Source organism: Pseudorasbora parva, chromosome 12, assembly GCF_024679245.1.
Source record: "Pseudorasbora parva isolate DD20220531a chromosome 12, ASM2467924v1, whole genome shotgun sequence".
In the NCBI taxonomy this organism is placed as follows: Eukaryota; Metazoa; Chordata; class Actinopteri; order Cypriniformes; family Gobionidae; genus Pseudorasbora; species Pseudorasbora parva.
In genome coordinates this window covers 2,596,466-2,617,809 of record NC_090183.1, presented here as the reverse complement: position 1 = coordinate 2,617,809, position 21,344 = coordinate 2,596,466, and the positions used below count along the sequence as shown (strand labels likewise).

At 36.9% G+C, this 21,344-nt stretch overlaps 2 protein-coding genes across 2 annotated transcripts in view; one reads left to right on the top strand and one right to left on the bottom strand.

The window, feature by feature from the left end:
* Positions 1 to 9,108: 9,108 nt before the first annotated feature.
* Positions 9,109 to 21,344, top strand: part of snta1 (syntrophin, alpha 1) — a 53,202-nt gene continuing 40,966 nt past the window's right edge. Inside the window, exon 1 of the mRNA XM_067458750.1 lies at positions 9,109 to 9,456. Coding sequence (XP_067314851.1) covers positions 9,171 to 9,456 — 286 coding nt within the window. The 5' untranslated portion in view covers positions 9,109 to 9,170. The remainder of the gene's footprint in view (positions 9,457 to 21,344) is intronic.
* On the bottom strand, positions 17,252 to 20,186 carry LOC137093408 (toll-like receptor 13). The gene has a single exon (XM_067458224.1). The coding sequence runs from the start codon at positions 20,180 to 20,182 to the stop codon at positions 17,252 to 17,254; it is 2,931 nt and encodes a 976-aa protein (XP_067314325.1). The 5' UTR covers positions 20,183 to 20,186.

The following is a 21,344-nucleotide window of genomic DNA, read 5'->3' as shown; positions in this document are numbered from 1 at the left end:
AAGATTTGTAACATTTCTCATATTTGTTTATTATTTTTAAATATAAGTTTTCCATCTAATATGTTTGTTTTATTTTATTTAAGCTTTATTAAATGTGTTTATTATGTGTTGTATTTTAAGAAGAAAAATTATAAAATTATTTTAAAATAATTGTACTAATATATATATATATATATACAAAAAATATATAAGACAATAAGACATTGACCTAAAAATATTGTCTGACTTGACTTCCTCTGGTCTCGGTGTTGTTGTGGCACAGGCTAAACTCTGTCCATCCCTTTGGTTGTGTCTCATAAACAGGATGAGATTGTCTCTCCTCCTCCTGTTGCCTCCCACACGAACACATGCCGCTCATTCTTTCCCAGTCTCCACCTGCTCTCACGCGTGCGGCGCAGCTGCTGACCAACAACAACAAATTAAAGGGATAGTTCACCCAAAAATGAAGATTTGACGTTTATCTGCTGAACCCGAATCCAACACAGGTGTGTCTGTTTCTTCAGTAGAACACAAATGAAGATTTTTACCTCCAACCATTGCTGTGTAGGTCATATAATGGTGTAAATGGGTAACAATTCAATGAGAGCTACAAAAAAAACATGCTAAGACAACATTTACAAAGAGCCATGTGGCTCGTGACGACAAACTGATATCTTAAGACCCAAAACAATCAGTTTGCGTGAGAAATCGAGCCGTATTTATATCATTTTTTACCTCGAATAGATGGCTATATCCAACAGTCTTCACATGCTTCACTTCCATCAATATACATACTCTGGGTATACGAGCCAAATTTTCATTTTTGGGTGAACTATCCCTTTAATTTGTTGTTTAAATTGTTTAAAGGGTTAGTGACAGAGTTTGCCAAAGTGTCCCGTTCCCGTGCTGCGATCTCCCCGCCCTCCTTGTTGGATTCAAACAAACATATGACTCAGATCGGAGGAGAAGGTAAAAAGGTCTTCTCCCAGTTTATTGTCATAATGCAATATATTTAGGAAAAAGAGAAGTAAGAAATAAAGAGAAGTTCAAATAAAGATTCAAACGGTTATGAATCAGCGAATTGATTCATGATTCGGATCGCCAATGTCACGTGATTTCAGCAGTTTGACACGCGATCCGAATCATGAATCGATTTGCTGATTCATAACCATTTGAATCTTTATTTGAGGATTAAACACAAACCCGGAAGAGAAGACAATGCTGAATAAAGTCATAGTTTTTGTTATTTTTGGACCCAAATGTATTTCTGATGCTTCAAGAGACTCTAATTAACCCACTGATGTCTCATATGGACTACTGTGATGATGTTTTTATTCCCTTTCTGGACATGGACAGTATAGTGTGCATACACTTACATATGCTCTCGGACTAAATATAAAATATCTTAAACTGTGTGTGAAGATGAACGGAGGTCTTACGGGTGTGGAACGACATTAAAAAAAATAATTTTTGGGTGAACTAACCCTTTAATTTGTTTAATTTGTCCTGCGGAGACGAGCCTCTGGTTGATGCCCTTCCACAGGTGCAGAATATAAACTCAAGGGTCATTTAGTGCTTGAAAACAGTCAGTATTAGATTATCATGTACCAATTGAGGAGAACTGACCACCAAAACTCACCAGCTGGTTGGTAAAGAGAGAAGACTTGGATCAGACAGACAGACGGAGTAATAAGTGTGCGGCCCATGAATGCATCACATTTGTGACCCAGCAGGCCTTTGTGATGATAATTTGTAACGGCAAATGAAGCAGCGTGCGTTATGTCAACAAAGACAGAAATGCGTTAGTCCGAATGGCAGAAGTCGCCCAGCTGATGTGACTCGTGCCAGCGCGTGTGTGTGTGTGATTGACAGCTGGGCTTGTGTCTGTGAGTGTGTGTGTCTTTGTCGCTGCTCTATTTAGTGCATTAGCAGGTCTTTGACAATGCAACAGCTTTACATCGCCCCCTCCGCTCTCATTCTCCTGCTGTTCTGCTCTGAGCACGTGATTGTGTACCTGCTGTTCTCCTGAGGTCTGAGCAAAGGGCCGGGGTCAGAGGTCAGCAGGCAGACGCCTGGTTAACCCTCCAGGGTAAAGACATCTACACACACACACACACACGTGCCACTTCAAGACATAAGATTATATATGAGCAGATGGACACCAAGGACGGCAATACAGCACCTCTTCAACACAAACACAAATACATATATTTACATTTCATTTTTATCAGGCAAACACACACACACACACTCACTCACACACACACACACACACACACACACACACACACACGCACACACGCACACACACACACACTGGATTTGGGGAAATAAATTGTTTTATATAACATTTTACTGCACATACACTAGTGTACATGCTAATTAGTTAATTCATATCTTGGATTGTTTTATATTTTTAGTGTATACAAATCTTTAGATGTAATATTTTTATTTCATTTTTTATTATATTTTCCGTTTTATATTTACAGTTTATTATTTTATTCTATCATTTTATTTTAGGTTTTAGATTTTACAGTTTGTTATTTTATTTTTCGGTTTATTTTATTTAACTTTGTTTTATTTTACTTTTTTGTCTTATTTTTGTTTTGTTTTGTTTTGTTTTGTTTTGTTTTGTTTTGTTTTGTTTTGTTTTGTTTTGTTTTGTTTTGTTTTGTTTTGTTTTGTTTTGTTTTGTCAAGACAGCATTTTCTTTTAATCAAGATTTAGGCCCAAATATTTATGAATGTATAAGGAAAAGGGGAAGGTCCTGTGATTGATCACCATTTCTTTTATGCTTTTCATGGTTTTTCTAATAATTATGTTAATAAAATACATTTATCTACATAATTTACATGAGCTAACGATGAACAATACCTCTACAGCATTTATGAATATTAGTCAATATTAATTTGACTAAAAGTTGTGTCATTTGGCAGTAGTTAATGCAGTGTGAACAAACAATGAAGAATTATATTTTATACTGACTAACATTAACAAAGATTAACATGTTTTAAAATTATACTGGTAACTGTAAGTTCATGTTAGTTAATGCATTTACTAATGTTAACAAATGAGACTTCATTATAAAGTGTTACCTTTAACCTTTTCATTGTAAGGATTCTGTGTGAGGCCATAACATTATAAGACTTAAAGAAATGTTGTTTAAGATTAATATTGCATCATACAGCAGAAAATTAACACAGAACACAAAAATCACACACACACACACACACACACACAGAGAGAGAGAGAGAGAGAGAGAGAGAGAGAGAGAGAGAGAGAGAGAGAGAGAGAGAGAGAGAGAGAGAGAGAGAGAGACATATGACAGGTCTGAGACCCCAGACAGACTTATTTATACAGGATTATGAGAGCAGATGGTATAATGGTAGAAAACACCCAAACTAAAAATGCAAATATTCATAAAACACCCCCAAATGCCCTCATAACCTCCCCCCACTCACACACACTCAACATGTACACACACACACACTCTCTCTCTCTCTCTCTCTCTCTCTCTCTCTCTCTCTCTCTCTCTCTCTCTCTCTCTCTCTCTTTCTCTCTCTCTCTCTCTCACACACACACACACACACACACAAACCCGACGCCGACTCCTACTCCTAAACCTACCCATCACACACACATAATATAATATATTACAGTGGAGCTTAATTGACTAGCCACAACTATGTACTTTGGGCCAAAACATGGTCAAAATCAGAAAATATGTTTATTGATTAAGTTAGATGCGATTTGTACATATTTATCTATTAGTTAATTATTGGCTTTGGCATGGGAAAAAATAGCTGGTAACTTTGGGTTAGTTCACCCAAAAATGAAATTTCTTTCATTAATGACTCGCCCTAATGTCGTTCCACACCCGTAAGACGTTCATCTTCACACACTGTTTAAGATATTTTAGATTTAGTCTGAGGCCTTTCTGTCCTATGAATGTAAGTGTATGCACACTATACTGTCCATGTCCAGAAAGGGAATAAAAACATCATCACAGTAGTCCATATGAGACATCAGTGGGTTAATTAGAGTCTCTTGAAGCATCCAAAATACATTTGGGTCCAAAAATAACAAAAACTACGACTTTATTCAGCATTGTCTTCTCTTCCCTTTTTCTCAAATAAAGAATCAAACGGTCATGATTCATGATTCGGATCGCGTGTCAAACTGCTGAAATCACGTGACATTGGCGATATGAATCATGAATCAATCTGCTGATTCATAACCGTTTGAATCTTTATTTGAGGATTGAACACAAACCCGGAAGAGAAGCCAATGCTGAATAAAGTCGTAGTTTTTGTTATTTTTGGACCCAAATGTATTTCTGATGCTTCAAGAGACTCTAATTAACCCACTGATGTCTCATATGGACTACTGTGATGATGTTTTTATTCCCTTTCTGGACGTGGACAGTATAGTGTGCATACACTTACATTCATAGGACAGAAAGGCCTCAGACTAAATCTAAAATATCTTAAACAGTGTGTGAAGATGAACGTCTTACGGGTGTGGAACGACATTAGGGGGGAGTCATTCATGAAAGAAATTTAATTTTTGGGTGAACTAACCCTTTAAATATATGGAAGGAACAATAAAATATATAAAGTGTATCATCCTCTGATCTGCTAAAACAGTCAAATTATTCCATGGATATATAGGGACACAACAATATTTCCAAACAGGTCAATCACGCGACACAATATTTCTAAATAAAAAGTATGCAAGGTACAACAGCACAAACAGCTTCAATGAAAGCAGGAGTCTGCGAGCAACACCAAACGGGTCAGTGACTGCATGTCTTCACAACTGACCAACTCACGGTTAGCCAGCCTTTTCAGATTCTGATCTACCTGTTTCTGTCATGACCAGAGGCCAGGTGCATCAGTCACTGAGTTAAGACTGTGGCTGAATCCGAAATCGCCCCCTGTACCCTTAAATAGGGCACTATTTGAGGAGCCATTTGCAGTGGTGTTCAAAAACAGTGGACATTATTGAGTGCACACACTCTATCCCACATTGTACCGCAATAACTAATTTAAGCTATACACAGCGGCTGTCCGAACTCACTCACTTGTTTTCATTCACTCCTTCAAGTGAACTATATTAGTGGACTAAAGTGGGTGATTGAGGGTTTAGGGGGCGATTTTGAATTCAGCCAGCGCTGAGAGTTGCATTTAGCTAATTAGCAATTAGTTAGGCCTAATCAGTCTTACTTTTCTAAATTAGACATTTACATTTAATCATTTAGCAGACGCTTTTATCCAAAGCGACTTACAAAAAAGGGGAGAGCAATAGAAGCAACGAAACAAACAAGGCCAACGAGCTGTAAGAGCTGTAAGAAGTCTCAGTTAATTAAGCACAGTACACAAAACATGTTTTTTTTTTTTTGGACAAACAAACTAAATTTAAATGGATAGTTAAGTGCTATTCTTTATTGTTCAGGTGCAATTGGAAGAGATGTGTCTTAAGATGTTTTTTAAAAAATGGCTACAGACTCAGCAGCACGAATTGAGATCAGCAGGTCATTCCACCAGGTGGGAACGGTCCAGGAAAATGTCCGTGAGAGCGATTTCATGCCTCTTTGGGATGGAACCACGAGGCGTCGCTCACTCGCAGAACGCAAGCTTCTGGAGGGAGCAAGTGAGTTTAGGTATATTGGTGCAGAGCCAGTGGTTGTTTTGTAGGCGAGAACCAGTGCCTTGAATTTGATGCGAGCAGCCATTGGCAACCAGTGCAGTCTGAACCAGGGCAGACCAATCTGCCTTTTATGAAACTGATCATGTCTTGAAGAAAAATATAGATGACTAACTTTCAAGACTTTGGTTTATGCAACTGGATCCATGATTGAACGAATCATTGGGTGCGTTTACATGCACACCAGTAAGGTGATAACTCAAAAAAATCTTGAGACAAAACACAAATTGGTACTGTCACAAGACTGTCCTGTCTTGTGTGCACAGGTACACTCACTCGTTGTCTTTGGTCATGTAAACAGTTACAAAAATATTAGGCCAAGATAATTTCTGAAATGAGCAATATCTGTAATAAGGAGTTGGTACTGGATCCTTTATTTTTGATCCTGGGTCTGCCTGATAACTCTTTGATCTTATCAAAACAAAAAAGACTGTATAATATTCTCACTTTTGCACCTAGGAAAAACATTTTACTGAAGTGGATATCGGACAAGACTCCGACTATATTGGGTTGGCACAAGATTTTGATGGAACTGGTTCCGTTAAGAAATTTAACTTGTCAAGTTAATGGCCATCCGGACCAGTTTTATAGTGTTTGGAAGCCTTATATCAATAATCTGGGGCCCGAATTGTCAGCTATTCTGCTGGAAGGTTTCCCCGATCAGGAGTGAGTACATAATGGCTTTGAAAATGTAATGTACCATTTTATTAATTTATTTTTTCACACTCTTCAAGTGGCCTAGGTTAAATATGCTCATTATTACTTCTGCCATGCTGTTTTGTTGTTGTTGTTTTTCTTGTGTTTTTGTTGTTGTGCTTTTTTTTGCTAAAGTTGGAAAATGTTCAACATATACAGAATAAGAAAAACAAAAAGAGTTTGAAATTTTCTCGCAGAGAAAAATTGCAAAGAGTTTGAAGTTATCATCATCTACAGTGCATAATATCATCCGAAGATTCAGAGAATCTAGAGCAATCTCTGCGAGTAAGGGTCAAGGCCAGAAAACCATACTGGATGCCTGTGATCACATACAGGAATGATACTGTAATGGAGATCACAACATGGGCTCAGGAATACTTCCAGAAAACATTGTCGGACAATTCGCCGTTGCCGGCTAAAACTCTATAGGGCAAAAAAGAAGCCATCTAAAAATAATCCAGAAGCGCAGGCGTTTTCTCTGGGCCAATGCTCGTTTTAAAATGGACTGTGGCAAAGTGGAAAACTGTTCTGTGGTCAGACGAATCAAAATTTGAAGTTCTTTTTGGAAAACTGGGACGCCATGTTGTCATCCGGACTAAAGAGGACGAGGACAACCCAAGTTGTTCTCAGCACTCAGAAGCTGCATCTCTGATGGTATGGGGTTTATGAGTGTGTGTGGCATGGGCAGCTTACACATCTGGAAAGGCACCATCAATGCTGAAGGTATATCCAAGTTCTAGAACAACATATGCTCCCATCCAGACGTCGTCTCTTTCAGTGAAGACCTTGCATTTTCCAACATGGCAATGCCAGACCACAGACTGCATCAATTACAACATCATGGCTGCGGAGAAGAAGGATCCGGCACTGAAATGGCCAGCCTGCAGTCCAGATCTTTCACCATTAGAAAACATTTTGCGCATCATAAAGAGGAAGATGCGACAAAGAAGAACTAAGACAGTTGAGCAACTAGAAGCATTTACTATACAAGAATGGGACAACATTCCTATTCCTAAACTTGAGCAACTCTCCTCAGTCCCCAGACATTTGCAGACTGATATAAAAAGAAGAGGGGATGACACACAGTGGTAAACATAGCCTTAGCCCAACTTTTGTGAGATATATTGATGCCATGAAATTTAAAATCATCTTATTTGTCCCTTAAAATAATACATTTTCTCAGTTTAAACATAAAATATTGAAATTTGAAACTTCCACATCATTGCATTTTGAATTGACAATTTGTACAGTGTCCCAACTTTTTTGGAATCGGGTTTGTATATAACACTGTTCTAGTAGTTTTTGGATATTTTAATCCAAAAATCTTACATATTGCGCTTTTAAATTATGAAACAGCAGAAAGGTCTTTCTGAAATAAACACTGACAAGTGGAGTGACACAAACAGTGTTGTGTATCAGCACAATTCACTAGCCTTGCTTATTATTGGTTTACATTACACGAGTGCCTTTGAGTGATTCCACCACTAGAGGGAGACACAGTTAAAGCTATTGAGGCGAGGGATCTGTCAACAGTGCAGCTGTGAGTTGTGTTGAACAGCAGAAGAAACTTCACAGAATCAGTGATGTGTGTGTCGGTCAGTGAGAGAAGCTCTGGATCTGGATCTGGACAAGCCAAATGTTTCCAGAAGAGACTAATTAGAGCCTCTCTTCGGTATTTAGCCTAAATGGTTTCACACTGTACCGTCAATGCAAACGAGATTCTTTCCCAACATTAGCAGCAGAGTGAGGACGACTATCAGATGAAGAGCTTCAGCTGTGCTTTAGTTCTGACAGCTGAGATAAAAATAATACACACACACAAAATATAGCATGCTAAAAATGTACTATAAATAAATGTTACACAAAAATACCAGTTATGATGATATCAGATAGTTAGACCATGGTACTTTGATATTTACCAATGTTCTGACATTCATACCATGGTACAGCAAATGCTGAAAGGTGCTTTGATTTATGTGGTTTGAACACACTTTTCACAGATTTATTTGTAAGAAAGTATTATACATAGAACAACAACAATGACACACACACACACACACACACACACACACACACACACACACACACACACACACAATTATGTTGTGTGTGTGTGTGTGTGTGTGTGTGTGTGTGTGTGTGTGTGTGTGTGTGTTAAGAATCTGTATGTATTCCCCTGGCAATGTTTTTATTTATTGTTATTCGAGCATTAATGAAAATAAAGTCTACACTGATTTTTATTTATTTTTATGAAAGCCACATTTTTTGTTCATGTCAAATAGAGTAGGCTACAATGAGAAAACGTATTGATATTCATTATTATTATTATTAATGATTAAGATGTGTGCATATTTTAACTAAGATGCAAGGACAGTTTAGTTAAAAATAAATAGACTTTTTAAAACCAATTATAAAAACCAACAACACACACAATAGGGGCCAAAAGTGATGTCCAGATGATATATTTGTTTTTAATGACCAAACCATTAATTATATTTTTAGTTTTTAATTTAATTTAATTTTTATCTTTATTTTATGATGTTATTAAAACACGAGGAAATATTTTTTATAGTTTTAATTAAATATTTCAGTAACGTAAGAAATGCTAACAAGAAAAACATGACAATAAAGTAATCTGAAAACTAGTGAGTTGAGAGAGAGAGAGAGAGAGAGAGAGAGAGAGAGAGAGAGAGAGAGAGAGAGAGAGAGAGAGTAGGAGGGGGTTAGTGGAGTTGAGTTCGGGACTGCAGCGCCCGTCGCTCCGCTGGTATTCCAGGAATGTGTTGATCATGGCGGCCGCTGTGAAGCCCGTGAAGAGCGGATTGCTGGAGCTCCGCGTTACCGTTCACCACTGGATCCGCGTGCTCGCCACTCTCAGCGAAGACTCGTTCACCGTGAGCCCCGGAGAAACCGCCGATGAGCCCGCCAACAGCTGCTCGCCCGCGCCCGGAGGGGCAGTTAACGGGGATCCGGCGAACCTCAGCGCCTCCCCGGTACCGGACACCATCACGAACGTCAAACGAACCGTCCGAGTCACCAAACAAGAAGTCGGAGGACTCGGAATAAGTATCAAGGGTAAGACAACTAGTTTATCTCGGCTATCAAAGTGTTATCCAACTTGTAGAGACTTTGAAACAGCTGAGAATAACATATGAATTATTCATAAAGGATTCATAAATATTGTGCTGTATTTTCAGGATGTTTACATATAATGTATTCATATTTTAATCTTTTTGTCTTAGTCATGTACGTTGGATTTATTGTAAATATTCACTTGTGGTAATACTGAAATATACCTTGATACTGAAAACTGATACCCGATTATGTAAAAATGCTTAAATGTCAGTAAAACTGATTATTGTTAATCACTAGTTGGAGTTTCCAATACTATGATACCAAAATGTCGATTAAAAAAACATAGTTATTTCTTGGTAGTTTTTTCAATTAATGCATATTACAAATCTGATGCATGAAAATCTTGAAGTGCCAAAAAATATTGTGTATTAATTTCAGTATCATGGTATTGTTTTAATTACTGTAACATCTGATCGTAATGGGTTTTGAATTATTTTTAGGATCTTAACACTGTGACAGCTGTCAAATTAAGTGACCATATCAGTAAAAAGTTGCTCTTAAATTTTTAAGTAAAGTCAACTTGGATGTTTAAGTCATTCCAACTTAAGTTTCATTAAACTGACTTAAAAAATGAGTTGAATCTTGTATAACTTATGTTAACGAGTTAAGGCCATGTAAAAAAACAAAAAACATAACATATCGATCATATCAGTTCGGATGTTTTCTAATGATTTGCGTGATGTCACGTGTTTTCGGGTTAGTGTGTGTGTGTGTGTGTTCTCGGGGTCGACAGCTGAGTGGAGAATTACCCATCATGCTCAGCCTGTCACTGGCTTCAGATGAAAGCTGTGGATGGAGAGCAGAGGAGTGTTTGGTGCTGTTTATTTTAGGGAGCCGGAGCGGGACGACCTTGCCTTGAGTCCGGAGTGCAGTCGCTCGTCTATATTTACAGTCGCTCGGTCTCTCGGACACTTTTGGAGAACAGGTTTCTTCGATCGGACCCCCTCAGTCTAAAATTTAAAAGGCAACTGTATTTTCATTTATAAAGACCGATTTTATGCAGTGAAAGAGTAATATTATAAATATATGAAAAATACTTTTTTATTATGGCACATTATTTAATTTTTTTTCAACACACTATAGTACTGTACTACATTTTAATTTATTTAAATCAGATTTATATTATTTGTATTTTAATACATGTTCTTATTTGAATTTATTTATTGCATTATTATTATTATTATTATTTATTATTATTATTATTATTAGTTGTATTTTATTTTTATTTTATTTTTTTTCTAAACTTTTCCCCCAGTTTGACACGTGAAAACACACACACACACACACACACACACACACACACACACACACACACACACACACACACACACACACACACACACACACACAAACACACACACACACACACACACACACACACACACACACACACACACACACACACACACACACACACACACACACACAAATCTACATAAACAAACATACAAACACACACTCACAACTACACACACACGCATCTACACACATGTACTCAAACACACATGCACATCTACACACACACACACCCACAACTTCACACACACACGCATCTACACACACATATACTCAAACACACATGCACATCTACACACACACCCACAACTACACACACACACGCATCTACACACACACATTTACTCAAACACACATGCACATCTACACACACACACACACACAAATCTACATAAACTCATACACAAACACACACACCCACATATACACACACGAATCTACACACACGCGCCCATCTACACACACACACACACACACACATAGATATACACGCACACACAAATCAACACAAACACACACATACATCTACACGTGCATCTACACACACGCACTCATCTACACACATGCACATAGACACACACACACACACACACACACATCTACACAAACACCGACACACATCTACACAAACACACACACACACATACGCACATCTACACACACACACACACACACACACACACACACGTATCTACACAAACACACAGCCACACAACCACACACACACACACACACTGCTTGGGTTTGTATATATTTTTTTATTTTATTTGTCACAGGCCAGAAACGATCTAACTAGAGTTTGTCTGTGTGTAATGTAGGGAAGAGTGAATGTGATTTTGAACACAGCCAATGATCAGCCTGCAGAGCTCGTGTAGCCCCGCCCCTTTTCTTTTTGTATTTCCACAGCATGAAAGTAAGATCTTACAGATTTATGAATGAACCACTCGTTTTAAAATGGCTTCCACTTAAAACATTACAGTGCTCACGTAAATCCACTTCACCAGCTAAGCACTCTTCGACAGCGATGCCATAGAAATATCCAGAGATAAAAACAGAAATCCAAAGACAAAAGTCTAAAGATGGCAGTGCGAGAGATGCCTTATGACTGGCGCATAAGGATATGGCTGTTGGCCTTGAACCGTAATTGATTTTATATTTTGTCATGTGAAGTATGTTTTGCATTTTCAGCTTCGCCACAAGGGGCAGTAGTTCAGGAGTGCTTGAGGCCTAAATCAGCCATTCCCAAACCTTTATGTCAACCAAAACCACTTAGAGATGTGTATCATACATGAAGTACTGAGATTTTAAGTTGATATTTTAATAATTCACCAACGTATTTGCATATTATCTGTGCTGTGATGATGGATAACGGTCAAATGACATGCAGGTAAACAGATAAACATTCATTATTCATGAACATAAGTTATTCATATATTGGGCTGGACAAATTATATTGCAATTATTTTGTCATATACGGGGATTTTAACTGCAGCGTTGTATCTTATGATGATAACATTTCATATATCGCTGCTGCTGTAAGACGCCTGTCAGGTTCTTTATGATTATGATTATTAGTTTGAACTCAAATGATAAAAATGAAGACATAAAGAAGCATTGTGTGTGTTTATTGCATGTGTGTAAGGAATGGCCCACTGCTCTTTTCATTAACGCTCTGCCGGGTTGTTGTGAATTATTTTTATTGCAGCTTCTGTAATAACCTGAGAGGAAAGAGTCCCGGCGTTAGTTCTGCTTCACAATGTGGAGGATTTTACTATTTCATCCACATAATAACCTTCATGCATATCGTGGGATTTTCCGCATATGGTTTAAAATATCTCATATGTCGCCCCTTTTCACCACTTGGTGAGACAAAAAAGCCCGTCTAATGCTGTCTGAGCGATTAATGATTAATGTCAGTAAAAGTGAAAGCGTGGTTTGTTCACTCGGGTCTTATAATGTGCATTTGAGGACTTGATCAGATCTGCGATGAGAAGCACTTATTAATATCTCAAATACACAAGACATAATTCAACACCCGACAGAAGCAAACTCTGATTTGTGTCCTGTGACTTTAAGGGCTCTGCCATGATAAAAGCTTGACTGGTTAATGTTAGAAAATGGAGAATGTGAGAAATGATTATTAGTGTTGTAATTTTACAGCTACTGTAAAATGTGCTGTTGTTTTTCTGTTTTACAGTGCAATAGTATTATTACAATAGGAATCATTCTTTTTTTGTTTAATTTTGTTATTTTGAGAATAATATGAAGACTTATGATGATGATGATGATGATTATTAATAATAATAATAATAATAATAATAGGTATTGTTATTTTATATTCATATTTTGGGCCTAATTGTGTATAATTGTATTTTTTATTTATTTAACTTTTTTTTAGGGAAACTTTATTTTACACATACTTATAATTAATAATAATTAATACACATACTTAAATTAAATAAATTATCTTTTTATAATCATATTTTTGCCCAAATTGTGTTTAGTTATATTATTTATTAATTTTACACTTACTGAAAAAAATTACTGTTAATACTTGTAATTTTACAGTACAATAGTATTATTACAATATTCTTTAGTTTTGTTTATTATTTATATTTTGATAAAAAAAATTATTTCTATTAATATTAATAATAATAATTATTATTATTATTTATATTATATTATATTATATTATATTATATTATATTATATTATATTATATTATATTATATTATATTATATATTATATTTATTACATTTATTACAGTTATTACAGTTATTTACTGTTACTTTACTTTACAGGGTAGTTTTATTATTAAAATAGTAATCTTTATTATTTTGTTTTAAGATAATAATAAGAATCCTATTTATAATAATAAGAAGAGCAAGAACAAGAATAAAAATATAAAATTATTAATATTTTATACTCATGTTTTTGCTCAAATTGTGTATAATTTATATTATTTATTAACTTTACACTTAGTGTAAAATGTACTCTTATTTTATTTTTATTTTACAGTGCACTGGTATAATTACAATATTAACATTTCTAATTTTGTTTAATATTTTTATTTTCATAGTAATAATAAAAATAGAATAAATATTAATTTATAATAAAAAAAATCCCAAACTGTGTGTTTAATTGTATTCATATATACAACACAAAAATGTTGCCATGATTCTGCAGCAAAAACAAAAAACACACACACACACACACACCAAACCTGGAACTCTTTTAAAAAAAAATCACAATTTTTTTCCGGAAAAGTTCCCCTAAATCACGCAGCCCTTCTAACACATACTGAGAGATGTACGCTGACAAGTCTGAGAACATGTTATTCATTTTTTTGGTTCAACTTTTCACTCAAATTGTCATGCTGATAATATCATTTTTTCTGCAGTAATTTCTGCAGTGCTCTCAGACCTTTGATCAGTGTATTTGCACAGGAGTGATGCAGTCAGTGTGAGGTCGTTGCATTATAGCCTCAGTGTGTTTGTGCAGGACGTCCTGGCAGGGACTGCAGGGACAAATGATTGATAACCCTGGAGCTCAAGCGGAGGGAGAGAGCACGCTGCAAAAACGCCTTCCTCACTTAGTATTTTGGTCTTGTTTATAGTCAAAATAATAAAAAAAATCTCACATTAAGAAACATTTACTAGACAAGTACAAATTATTGTCTTGTTTTGGGGAAAAATAACTCAAAATGAAGAGAGTTTTTGCCTAAGATAAGCTAAATAATCTGCCAATGGGGTGAGAAAAATCATCTTGTTTTCTGTTTGAATTAAGATGATTTTGCTTACCCCACTGCACTGGCAGATGATTTAGCTTTTGTTAGGCAAAAACTCTCTTAATTTTGAGTTATTTTCCCCCAAAACAAGACAATTACTTTCACTTGTCTAGTAAATCTTGTTTTAAGGTTTTTTAGATGTTTGGACTAGAAACAAGACTTAAATATTAAGTAAGGAAAGCATTTTTTTGCAGAGCAGAGGTTGCCAACAGCCGAGCTCCCACCCGCATATACGTCACATGTGTCTTCAAGGGTTAAAATGTCACTGGAATAAAGGGCAAACCCTCTGAAAGCAGATTAGGGATAATTAGACGAGACCACTTCTGATACACGCCGAGGAAGAAGCCACTGGCAATATGGCCACTCTTAAACACGGCCACACAGATGTAGGTTTAAAGCGTAAGAGCCTTTGAGACCTAAATCTCGTTGGATATTTCATTCAGGCGCTCGTCTCCACCACGAGAAAGCCACAGACCGAGCCATCACTCACTAAAGAAGATAAATGTGCATCGGTCTGTGATATTTGGAGCTCACCCCAGCTCAAGGATGAAGGCGATGAAATTTTGATTGGTATTACACTGTTGCCCATAAATCACATCAAAGGCACATCAGTAGTTGAGATTTACCGCTGCTTTTGCTCTGTATTTAGCAATGCATTGCATAATCTTGGGAATAGTTATGGACATTGTCTCCACTGTGTTTGGACTGCACAATATTGGGGAAAAAAATGCTAAATATACACTCTTAAAAAATGCTGGGTTAAAAACAACCCAAGTTGGATTGAAAATGAACAAACCCAGAAATTGGGTTGTTTGAACCCATTGAATGGACCCATTCAAACAACCCAATTTCTAGGTTTATCAATTTTCAACCCAACTTGGGTTGTTTTTAACCCAGCATTTTTTAGAGTCTATATTGCAATATGAAAGAATACAGTAATTTTCACCAGATTACTTAGATCTTACTTAGACCTATTGTAAAATAATTACTCATTCTACAATTGGGGTAATTTTGCATCGGCATAGAAAATAAAAATAATTTTACAAAAATGAAAAAATATTTTTTTCCAAAAATTTTTATGATCCACATCATATTTGAGGTTTGAACAATTTGGGAAAACATAGACTCAGTAACCATAATGCATACAGTTTTAAAAATGTCTTTCAACTTTACTTTTTATGATATGATTTTATTTAAATTAAAATAAGAAATAAATTGTGATAATACAATTTACAACACACTGTAAAATTAATACAACTCACTGTAAAATTAAGAAATTTAGTATTTAATAAAATATAATTAAAATAATTAGCACTGCTGTAAAATTACAACACACTCTAAAAAATGCTGCGTTGTTTTAACCCAATGTTGGGTCAAATATGGACTAACCCAGCGATTCGGTTGTTTTAACGGTTGGGTTAAATATTTGCTTAAGACAACACAATCGCTGGGTTAAAACAACCCAGTTGCTGGGTTAGTCCATATTTGACCCAACATTGGGTTGTTTTTTTACCCAGAATTTTTTAGAGTACAATATTCTCTTATTAATTTCTTTATTTTAAAGTCCTCATGAAATCAAAATTGACCCTATTTACTTTGTTAGCACATATTACAGGCTTTAAGGTGAACAATTAATCTGTGCAAGTTAATACACATGAAGAAATGGTTTGCCGTGGTAATCTTTAATCACAGCACTAAAGAAAACTCACTTGCTATTTCCGGTTCACTGGGACTTTAAAGCTTAACCCTTAAAAGCTTTTATTTTGTAATTTTGCCAACAAATGTTTCCGCTGGCGGTTTCAGAGTGAAGCGCGACACTGTGTTCATTCAGACGCATGCAGATCAAAGCCTTCACCATTAAGCCATATTGCAATATCAGTTTTATTTCAATAAATTGTACAGCCACACATTTTACTCTCATAATATTTTACAGTGCAACAGATTCACATTAGATGGGTGTGAATGCTAACCAGGGGACTGGTATACAAAATATATCACGCTTGTAATAGTTGCAGAAAAATGCTTAATTATGCATTATGTACGTCAAAATTATCTGAGGTCATTTTGACTAATTTCAATTTTTCAATCCAAAACCTCAGGACTTTTCTCACCCATGATTACCCATTCAAAAATTGACTTGATTTAAGGAGCTTATGTGGTTGAAATAAAAAAAGTAACAAATTCTTCCCTGACGGGTCAATTTGACCCCCTTCGGAATGACTGGAATGCTTCAGTACACATAGAAAAAAACATAAAATATGCTTAAAACTAATTAAAAATGAATGTCTGCATGTGTTTCTGAAAGCATTCTGAAGAGAAAAACTCGAGAACTGACTTTAGGACCCAGCGGAACAGCTCATTTGCTTCATATAGAGCTATGTGGCCATCTAGAGTCTTCTATTTTTTAATTTATTTTTTGCAACAAGAGGTTGGCAGAGACACCCAAATTGACCCAATGTGAGATATTTTGAGCGTGATTTCGAAAGAATGTAAAAAAATGTGCTTAAATTAAATGATTTATTGATAAAATCTAGTAATTTAAAGATAAAAAAAATACAAAATAATACAAATCTCCCCCAAAAAGCTCCATTACAAAATAGAAAAAATATTAAAACAATTCAATTTCCATTAAAAAAGTATAGAAGAGATGGTTAAACACAATCTTCGTCTTTCCCAGAGAGAATCTGTCTATCCCCCATGTTCTCTTTAGTCTCAATGGCCATTTTAAGTTTCTGCCAGAACACTCGAGTATCTTCTCCGGGTTTGGGGCTCTGTAGATACGTCCGTTTCTTCACCAGCTTTCGCATTCGGTAATACGGTGAAAGCTGGTGTGTGGGAATATCCTCGAGGAAAACTAGAATCAAAACGTCTTTCTGTTCGTCAAAAAGCCTAAAGCTAGCCACCTGGATCTCATGCGAACACCAAACGCTTCTCAGGTAGTTGTGTGTGATCAGGCAGACGGTTTTGCGGCTGTTATATATCCCGTCCATGATGTTATCAATAATGGCCTTTCCAGGTTGGAAGTCTCTGTGATGAAGACAAAGTTTTAAGCCGTATTCACCCTCCAGTTTGGGCACAAGCTCCTCCATGACCCAAGGCTCCTCTTGAACATTGTAGGAAATGAAGGCATCATATTGGAAACCAAGATGATTTGGGGTTTGCTTCCTCTTTCTGTCATTGAGGAAAGCTAAGAATAGGTAGTACGCATAGATCAGCTGCCATTTTAGGAAGTTGTAGATAAATGAAACGACTAGCACGAGAATGACAGTAGAAGAGCTGCAGATAAAGCACAGGAAGTCGTAATTAACATTGCAGGATTCAGTGTTGAAGGCCGCCAGTTTTGTGCCGCTTAAAGAAAGGGGGTAGCGGCATTCGTACCTGTCCAGGTAAAGCACCTGTGTGCCATTGTTCCTGCGCGCCCAGTCAATGAACCAAGCGTTACTACAGTCGCACGAGAAGCTGTTGTTTTGCAGATCAAGCTCTTTAAGTCGAGGAAGAGACTGGATGATGGTTTGGTTGATCAGCTGAAGGTTGTTAATACTGGCTCGTAGGTTGGTCAGGTTGTTGAGATTTGCGTCAGCTAAGAAGTTCAAAGACTGAAGGTGAGCTCGACCCAACGTAAGCTTATTCAAGCCTGATATTGGGTGGAAAAGCCTGGGTGTCAAAGCATTTAGACTGGCGAAATTGTTACTTGTCAAATCCAAGTATTTCAGATTGGGAGTGTAACTAAACGTGTCCACGTGCAAATGCTCTATGTTGAGGTTCCCAGCATAAAAGGCTTCTAGCTGTTTGAGACCTTTCAGGAAGTTTGAGGGCATGTACTTTAAGCCTCGACGTTGACTATTAATCAACAAAACTTTCAGTTCACTTAACAGGACGAACGGTGGGCTTTGTAGCTCCTCTTGACTCTCGTACGATAAGTAATTGCAACTCAGATGTAACTCACATAGCCGAGCCACGCCAGCGAACATCGCACTGTTCCTCAGAGGTTTTTCTGTGATTTTGTTAGCTGCAAGATGAAACTCTGTTAGGTTTATCAGTCCTTCAAAAGCATGTGGTTCAATCTTAAATATCTGATTATCTGCGAGAGACAAGACCTGAAGGGAACGTAGCGCTTTAAATGAGTAATTTCCAATGGCACTCAATTTATTGGTCTTTAAGTCTAGGAATTGTAAGTTTCGGGGGCCGTGTGTAAAGGCGTCACTGAGCGTTATCAAACTATTACTGTTTAAAATAAGCTTTTCGAGATTCACTAAATCCTTAAAAATGCATGCCTTGATCGCCACAATTCGATTCTTGTGCAAATAGAGTTGTCTCAACTGTGATAGGTTTGCAAAATCAGAGCAGTCGAGATTTTCAATGTTGTTGAGATGAACGTCGAGGAGTTGTAAGTTGGGGAGAACCTGTAAGGTGTCGTTCAGTTGTGTCAGAAGGTTTTTTTGTATTCGCAACTCCGTCAAGTTGGCTAGATGTTCAAATGCCGACTTATACATTCTCGATATGCCGTTGCCTCTTAGGTGTAGCTCGTTCAAAAGTGCGCATGGTCTAAACATGCGATCAGTTATTACAGAAAGATGGTTATCCTCAAAGTGGAGTCCCTTTAAACTGGGTGAACATGCCGTTTGTAAAAGAGTCTCTATTTTGAGCCCCTTCAGATCATCCAGTGCCAACCAGGCGACAGAAGTGAAACTCTGCATTATATTATCCAGTTGTTTCTCCGCAAGGTGATTGTAACTGAGGTTGAGAGTCTCAATCGTGTTTAGGAAGGCCTTGTCTTGAATTACCCAATCTAAAGTATCGCTGTGGAAACAGCTGGACAAGTCCAAGTACTCAAGACCTGGAAAGATGTTTTCCGTAATCTTGAACATCGTCAAGGGGTTCAGTGATAGATCCAGCTTTTTTAAACCAAAGAGCGTTGATGGGATGTCGCTCGAGTTGAAAACTCGGAAGCTGTTCTTTCCCAAGCGAAGCTCCTCCAAATGCGGCGTTTGAAGAACAGGCTGGAGTCTGGAAATGTGCTTTAACTTGTTGTTGGTAAGGTTTACATACCTCAAATTTGAAAGTGTTGCAAACGACAGGTTTTCAATCACCTCGAGGTGATTCGAGTCGAGTCTCAAATGGGTCAGATTTCCAAGGTCGTTGAACAGTTTTGTGGTCACCGCTTGTATTTTATTGTTGGACAGGTTGAGCTCTTCCAAGTTTGACAGACCATGCAGTGCACTGTTGTGTATTTCATATATCTTGTTGTGAGATATGTTTAAATTGATCAGATTTGTAAGTCTGATGAAGTCCCCTTCTTTAATCCGAGTGATGGAATTGATGGAAATATCCAAGATGACCGTGTTGTGTGGTAATGGTGAAGGTATTGTCCTGTAGCCCATCCTGTTGCACAGCACCTTCAAATGGCCAGACAAGTCGAAAGGGAAATAGATTGAGCAGTTGCTTAGAGAAAACGCATCAGTCGGGGTTATGAGGACGCAACAGTTCAAAATGAAGAAAAACGCACAACTTTTCCAAAGTATGTCATGCCTCATTTTCATGTTTCCACGCTTGCTTGCAAGGTTTGAAACTGAAATCTGCATTGAATTGAGCAGATTACAAGGCTTAAAATAGCAACAGACGAAAACTTTCTTAATTCTTTGGTGTCAATGGTCGTCTCAAGCAAAATCTTGATCTTCCCCTGTAAAACATATTTTAGTGTATAAAACACATTATTCACATAGTGAAATAAAACATTATTAATTTTGTGTTATGAAAATGATGCATGAAAGGCTACAAAAAGACCGACGTGTTACTAAACTGACAAATCTGGTCTAATTTGCAATAAGAGAGAAATGCATTTGGATTGATTGTAACTTTTATCAATTTTAAACTTTAAACGTTTCTTGCATTATTTAGGCCACATCCACACGAAGCCAGAGCTTTCCCTATCAGATCTTTTTTTCCCCTTATCTTAAGCAATATCTGCATACACGAAACCACTGAAACTGACTCAACACAATGTAGTATACATGCAGGACCAGTGTGTGGCGCTGTAATTCTGCCACAGAAATACACGAAGAAGGGAGAAGAAGAGTTGTGGCTAGGTACAGTAATGGTAGGAAGTGAGAGAAAATCTCACGATAATATAACAATAAATACATTTGCTATTTACCAGAAGTGTTTTATTAACGCTTACACCTACCCCAATCCTAAACAATAATGAAAATACTGTAATTAAATGACGCATGCCCAGTGGCCATAGTTGTATCCCTTCTAGTCTTTATCGTGCGGGACGTAGTGTGATGACCGTTTCCCAAAATATACGTATTGGCTGTACACACGAAAATGCAAGGGTGTCGGTTTTAGATTGAATAAATAATAACTGACAAAATATCGGTTTCAGGCTCCAAAAACCCTGGATCTCTGTGGACGAAACACTGATATGATACACATTTTTAACATATAAGGATAAACGCATCTCCGTGTGGACGGGGCCTAAAAAATAGTAAATAAAGTAAAATAGTATTATTACAGTAATATTTTGTAGTCCGGCCGATTTATCGGTCTGCCGATTTTATGGGCCGATATGAGCCTATCGCAGATATATCGGCATCAGCGTATATGCCACCGATATGAACGCGCGCCCAATCATGCCCGTGCACGAATATTCACACACAATTAACAAAATGCTGGTCTTGTTGAGTATCATCGTAAAACATAAACCGTTATGTCTTAAGTGAACGTAAACATAAAAATTTGCCT

Coding starts and splice junctions, on each gene's coding strand:
- LOC137093408 (XM_067458224.1), bottom strand. CDS start 20,182: ATGCAGATTTCAGTTTCAAACCTTGCAAGCAAGCGTGGAAACATGAAA.